Raw genomic sequence first — 7,532 nt, 5'->3', positions numbered from 1 at the left:
AGAACTCAAGAACAATGGCAATGGGTTTTTGGTCCTACTGCACGTACTGGCTTTGGGGGAGCCTAGGCAGTTTGGATGCTCACCTTACTAAACCTGGATGGAGGTGGGGGTTCCTTGGACTTCCCACAGGTCAGGGAACCCTGATTGCTCTTCCAGCTGATGAGGGAGGGGGACTTGATCCGGGGAAGGGGAGGGAAATGGGAGGTGGTGGCGGAGAGGAGGCAGAAATCCTTAATAGATAATTAAATTTAAAAAAATTTAAAAAAACATTAAAAAAAAGAAAACACATAAAAAGATTTCACATGTGCTGATCAGTGAATGGCTAGCATAGTTTCATTTATTCCTTCACCTACTCCTATCATATTATGTTGAAGCAAATTTTAAATATTATCTCATAGAGTGTATTTAAATATAAACATAATACCTTTATGTAACATCTTAAATTGGTCAAGTGTAGTAGCACACTTCTTTAATAAGAGCACTTGGGAAGGCAGGGGGATGGGGGTTCAAAGTCATCTTCAGTTAGATAGCAAGTTTTGAGGCTTGCCTGGGCTACATGAATTAAAAAATATTAATTCAATCAGTGTCTAAGCTCCAATCATCTGTAAAAGTTGTAATTAAAAGTTTGCTCGAATCAGAAGCTTAATTAAAAACTCTACACACTTAAAAAAACAAAAAAAGAGAAATAATTCAATGGTACATGAACATTCAGTAGGTTGAGTAAAACGAGTAATGGGAACCCATATTATTTACAATGAACAGTAAGCATGACTGCCTCTTTAACAGGGAGATTAGTTGTTTACTTTATTAGACATGATTCACATTTCCTTGCAGGGAGATGCTGTCTCTACACATCACGATTGTTCAATATACAAACTTGTTGAATAAATATAGAATGAAGCACAGTCAGTTCCTTCACTTGTCACGTGTAAAAACAATATCGAAATCCTAGCAGGTAGATACTCATATGTTCCTACCCCTAGGCACAGAACACATGTCAATTGTTAGTGCTAGAAGAACATGTGACAGTTTCTTCTACATGTGTACCCCTTTATTATCTGATAACACTCCAGTGAAAGATGACACATCCAAAATTATTTTGGTAGCACAACTAATCTTAAGAGGTTTCTGGTTTTGGTGTTTGTTTGTTTTTTGCTTGGTTGTTTGATTGGTTGGTTAGTTTGTTAGTTGGTTAGTTAGTTGTTTGGTTGTTTGTTTGGTCAAGTGGTCAGTTGGTTGGTTGGTTGGTATGGTTGGTTTTTTAGGACACTATGTTGGATGGATAGGGAAGGGAATGGATCTGGGAAGAGCTGAGGATCAATATGCATTGCCTGAGATTTCTGTCCCACCTAGTCCTGAAACTGTTCAGTCCCAATGAAATACACAGAGGTCTACATTAATCATAAACTGGTTGGCCTATTAGCTCAGGCCTCTTATTAACTCTTACAGCCTACATTAGCACAGAATTCTTGTCTGTGTCAGCAACGTGGCTTGGTACCTTTGATGAGCAAGGCTTTCTCATGTTGCTTCCTCTGCATCTGGGTTAGGACTGCAGAATCAGCCTTTCCTCTTCCAAGAATTCTGCTGTTTCTGCCTGGCTACTGGCCAATAAGCATTTTATTAAACCAGTACAACTTACAAAACTTTACAGGGTACAAGACCATTGTCCCACAGCAAGTGTGAACACAATGCACACAAAATTCTCAAAGAACTGATTTTAAGAAAAAAATAAAGATAAGGAACAGAATAAATAAGTGAATAGAAAACAATGAAGAAAACAGAAAAACAAAAACAAAAATGAACAAAACATGAAAAAGTAAAATTTAAAAGAAAAATATAAGAGATTACAAAGAATTAGTTCCCAAAAGATACTTAATTGATTTCTTTTTATCTTATTTTTGCTTTTTAATTATGTGTATGTCTTGGGAGGCAGATAAGTGCACATGAATACGTGTGCCCAAAGAGGCCAAAAGATGGACTTAGGTGTCCTGGAGGCAGAGTTACATGCAATTGTGCAGTGCCAACATGTGTGCTGTGAAGCACAATGCAAGAACAGTAAACCCTCTTAGCCGCTGAGCCTTCTCCAGTCCATCCCCTCCCCATCCCACCCTTCCTACTTCTCATTGAATACTTCAGGTTTTAATTTGTTAGTGGCCTACTCTTTTCTGTAGACTTTCATATTCAAAATGTTCTTTCTTCTCTATATCTCTCTATTCCTCTTTCTCTCTCTCCCTTCTCTTCCCCTATGCCATTTATCTAAACAAAACTCCCCACTTAAAAATATTTATATGTAGGGCTGGAGAGATGGCTCAGTGGTTAAGAGCAATACCTGCTCTTCCAAAGGTCCTGAGTTCAATTCCCGGCAACCACATGGTGGCTCACAACCATCTGAAATTAGGTCTGGTGCCCTCTTCTGGCCTGCAGACATACACACAGACAGAATATTGTATACATAATAAATAAATAAATGTTTTTAAAAAATATTTATATGTAAACTTAGTCTAAATTTTCCTAATTTATTATAAAGCAGTACCTGGAGGAAAAACAGATATTCAACAAAATTTTGCTAAGTAATAAAAAAAGGAATGCATGCCACTGCCAAACCTGCTTTGATAACTAAGAAATCAAGAAAGTTAGTAAGACCTATTCTTTACAACTAGAAAAGTGCTCTAAAATTCTGGAATAAAGTTTGATAATTTATAAACATTACATTTAAAAGTATATTATCCATGTGTTGAAATTGATTTTAATTTTTAAAATAACAATGCAGTCATGAAATTACATAAAAGTCAAGAAAGATACATCAAATATTTCTTTTTATTTTATAAATTCTCTGTAATTTGTGTGGGTTTTTTATCATCAGGAAAAACACTTGAGATTTTTGTAACACTTGACAAGCACCTGGAGCAAGAATCCTGCTTCTCAACCACTCCACCAAATACAGATACACATTGTCTGGACGGAGGAGAGTCTCTGTAATGTTTAACAGCTCATGCTCAATATTCTTCTAAAAATGGATAATAAGGGTGATCCACCGCACTGGAAGAGAAAAAAAATACTGGTTGTCCACGAGTCACACTTCTGATAGACAAAATGAGGACAGTTATGACTTGAGAAGCCAGAAAAACTGTGGACCCTGTCTTGCTAAATGCAAGGGAATACATCAGCAATGAAGGTTGTGGATCAACTGATTTCATTATTTTCTTCTTAGAATTTTATAATGATTGACTCTGTGCCAACACTTGCTTGTGGAGGTCCAAGGACACCTTTGATGTAGCTTGATAAAGGACTGTCCCAGGGGAAATGTCAATGGACACTGAGAGGAGGAAGCTGAAAGAGAATTATGTTCTCTCTAGGACTTATTCATATCACCTTTGAGAGTTCATCTTCCACACAGATTATTCAAAGTACATGTTATACTGCTTTAGTATGAACAAAGTTAGAATAGGTTTTAGTGGAAACAAAGTTAAAATAGTCTTGATGCATAGCTGTACATTCATTATTGTTGAATTCTCTTTTATTTCTCTTGATTATAATACACATTAATGAGAAAGTATTTTCATGGGCCTCTGATATCATGAGCCATAATCTGTTCTCTGAGTCTAATGGGCAAGTGAACCCTGAAGACATTTGTTTTGGCCATATGTCATAGTGTATTCTTTAATATCAGTTCACAGTGATGCAACTTTGACCATTTGGGGGGACAAGGTCACATGTATTCTGTGTTTCAGTTAAACTCACTGTGTATCAAGGATGACCTTAAACTTCTCATCTTCCTTTTTCTATCTCCCAGGGGCTGAGAATAATGGTTTAGGCTTTCATGTCTATTTTTATGTGTTGCTTAAGAAGTGATGAACCAACCAATCTACAGCCCCAGATTGGCCAGTTTTGAAATGGGGTTGTCTTGGGTCTCACTGCGTATCATGAAATTCAGAAGGAATTTCTCTCTTCTGAGGTCCATAGGGATGCCTTCCTTTGTTGCAAACCTATTCTGAAAATCAGGTGAGTCTTCTGCAATGACACTATATTAAAATACTTTCGTGTGTTGTTTCAGCTCACTGAAAAGCTGGCTCTGGAAGCAGAGTTGCCACTTCCTGCATTTAAGATCCAAAGAATTTTGTCTCGATGTATCCTCCAAGGCCCCTTGTCTAGGGTTGGGATCCCCCCCTGCCCATGAAAAACTCTGACAGGGAATGAAGAAAGCAGTGAAACAGCTAAATAGTGAAAACATCATGCTTTTAGAACAGCAACAGGTTTCCATAATGTAAATTGCCGGCCATGGGAAAAAGAAGCTGGAAGTTCAGCCATGGGAACTGCCTCATCTTCCCCTGTGACCTGCATATAATAATATACTGGCCTGCTGTGAACTCTGTTCCCATAGCACTTTGTTTACTCCCAAGAGGAGAATGCCTTCCACCTGCCAAGGAATGTCAAGGGTAAGATGTGTCCCCTTCCCTTATTAGCTGTGCAGCTTTGTGTGCTCAAAGACATTATTCAAACAACCCCCTCCAGCCAAGAGATCTCCAGTCTCTTTAGCACTTCTAGTGATAAGAAATAATCTGAATGTTTTCCATCATTTCTCTCCCCCTTCTTTGAACTCTGAGCTCTCCATAATAAAGAAAACTTCACAGAATGCCAGTAAAGACATTCTTGAGCAGCAGATCCTAGAGTCCCTGGTTCTGTTGAATCTAGTATTTGACTTCAATTCCTCACCACCAGTCACTGGTAGATCTCCATATTCCCAGGTCTCTACTGGATGTTATAAACACCCATTTGGATAATGTTATCTTTTTCTTCTAGGGTTTGTTCTACTTGGAATCCTCATCCTAGGGGCTCACTCGTCTCTGCTCAGGACTGTCATTAGGAGCTGCCTCAACTTCCCCAGTTGGATTTTGCTAGATGTTTGTACGCATCTAGTTTAGTAAAGCAACCTTTCTGCTGTCATGTGCCCTTTTACCTAGAAGCCTCACCTAAGTAGGCCCTGTTCTCTGTTTTAGGCCCTCTCTATTGAGAACTTAGGCTGGTTGTTTTAAAGCTTCTGTCTCAGTCAACTTCTGGATACTTTGAGTATGAAATTTAATTATGTTTGCAACCTATCTATCTATATATCTATCTATCACTACTTACTATTATGTAAGTATTATGTATATATATGTAAACTCACTCATTCAAAAGCAAATGCTTAGCTACACTGATCATTACCTGGATCCTCTAGAACATCTTCATGGTTCACCGTCATGATACAAAAAGAAAATAACCCATAAAACAGTCTAGAGGCATTACTTACAATGAAAATTTAGAATACCGAAAATTTCTGTTGAGGCCATCAATCACTTTCATGTCTTCCGGGGTCAATTCAAAATCAAACACCTGAATGAAAGACAGATTCAGAAAAAATAAAAATAATCAATCAATAAATAAGCCATTGAAGTGTTCCTCTACCTAAAAATATAAGGGTGAGAGCAACAAGGGTTACTTTAAGAGAAGAATTTTATTCACCATTGGCCTCCAGATGGCCCAGGTCTCAGAACTTTGCGCTAAATATGGCAGGCTCCTCCTTTCCCATTTCTTTCCTACTTTGATCCACTTCACAAAAGAAAGACTCATCAACCCCTAATCTTAAGAAAGACAAGGAAAAAAGACTCCCAAATTAATTTTCAAATGTAGATGAAATATTAGAATTAGTCTCACCAAAATTTGTTGAACTTTTCTTCCTTTGCTACCCTGGAGTTTGATCTAGCTCTGAAGAGACCCCCTCCCCAAGTCACAGAGCATAATCCAACTCCTCTCTAAGACGTGACTGTGTGGAAGAATATCTTCCCTTGATTCAACCATATCACTTGATCACCTCATGTTCTCAAACATTATCATACATTATTATTTTTATGAAAAAACTTTTCTGATATTATGTATAATTTATGTTTATTTATATTATGTAAATTTATATATCTGTATAATCATCTATATCTATTAAATGTATCTGTGATGGTTAAAGTTAATAGTCAACTTGACAGAATCTAGAACCATCAGTGAGATGCATCATAGAGCATGCCTGTGAGGAATCACCTTGGTAATGCTAATTGATGTGAGAAGACCCATCTTGATTGTGGGTAGGATCATTCCCTGAGCAGGGGATCTTGGACTGCACAAAGCAGAGAAGAGATGAGCATGCATTCAACTGTCTCTACATTTGACTGTGTGGGCAATATAACCAGCTCCCTAAAACTCCTGCCACTATAATATCCCTGCGATGGTAGACAGTACCCTTGAGGTGTGATTCAGAATAAACCCTTTATTCCTAAATTGCTTCTGCCAGAATATTTTATCACATCAGTAGGAAAAGAAACCAAGACACTGTCCATCCACCTGTCCACCAGAAGTCCTTCTGAAAAATACATTCTTTAAGTAATATGGCTGCCATATTGCAGGTGATCATGATTACTAAAACTTTGTTCCACCACTGATGTCCAGTGGTAGAAGGAGAGAAACAATTCCCACAAGTTATCCTCTGGTTACCCACTGTGTGCTGGTGAGTGTGTCCTTACACATACATACAAAAACTAAATATAGGGAAATTGTTTAACCTTATGGGATTTTAAACAAAACAAATGAAAAACCACTGACTAGATAGTGCACATAAGAAAGCAGTTAAGGAATAACTTTAATAATTGATTTCTTCATGTAGTCAATGTCTAAATATATCTTGCTTTTTTCTTCATAGAGAAAAACCAATGAATAAAGGGGAAATGGCCATATATAACATCCCATACCTCAGGAAGCACACCAGTATATAACTAAATAATTGTAAGTTAATGGAAAACACACAGAGAACCATGGCCAGAACTATGGAAGTTTTAAGAAAAAAGCAAAAATGTATTGGAATGGTGCAGTGAGTTAACCAACGAACAATTGTATTTGGATTTAATCTTTTTTAAAAAATGATTCATTTCATGAGATCTTACTACAAAAGCCTGTATGTCACAAAACTGGAAAATACAAAAGAAATGGACTTTTTTTAAGTAAGTACCATATTCCAAAGCTAAACCAAGACCAGGTGAATGATCTAAATAGACCTGTTATTCGCGAAAAATTAGAAATGGTTATCAAAAATCTACCTTCGAAGAAAAGCCCAGGACCAGATGGTTTCAATGCAGAATTCTACCAGAACTTCCAAGAAGAACTAATACCTACACTCCTTAATGTATTTCACAATATAGAAACAAAAGAGTCATTGCCAAATTCCTTTTATGAAGCTATAGTTACCCTGATACCAAAACCACACAAAGACCCAACCAAGAAAGAGAACTACAGGCCTATCTCACTCATGAATATCAACCCAAAAATTCTCAAGAAAATACTGGCAAACTGAATCCAAGAACACATTAGAAAAATTATCCATTATGATCAAGTAGGCTTCATCCCAGAGATGAGGGCTGGTTCAACATACGCAAATTTATCAATGTGATCTACCATATAAATAAACTGAAAGAAAAAAACCATATGATCATTTCATTAGATGCTGAAAAAGCATT

The 7,532-nt window shown here is 37.1% G+C and overlaps 1 protein-coding gene across 1 annotated transcript in view; it reads right to left on the bottom strand.

Annotated features, from left to right (window-relative positions):
- Positions 1-2,744: 2,744 nt before the first annotated feature.
- Positions 2,745-7,532, bottom strand: part of LOC101987886 (prostaglandin-E(2) 9-reductase-like) — a 20,860-nt gene continuing 16,072 nt past the window's right edge. Inside the window, exons 8-9 of the mRNA XM_005354914.3 lie at positions 5,288-5,370; positions 2,745-3,039 (exon numbers count right to left, since the gene is read on the bottom strand). Of these exons, the coding sequence (XP_005354971.1) occupies positions 2,997-3,039; positions 5,288-5,370 (126 nt within the window). The 3' untranslated portion in view covers positions 2,745-2,996. The remainder of the gene's footprint in view (positions 3,040-5,287; positions 5,371-7,532) is intronic.

Source organism: Microtus ochrogaster, chromosome 16 (genome assembly GCF_000317375.1).
Source record: "Microtus ochrogaster isolate Prairie Vole_2 chromosome 16, MicOch1.0, whole genome shotgun sequence".
NCBI lineage: Eukaryota > Metazoa > Chordata > Mammalia > Rodentia > Cricetidae > Microtus > Microtus ochrogaster.
This window is presented reverse-complemented; position numbering and strand designations above follow the sequence as displayed.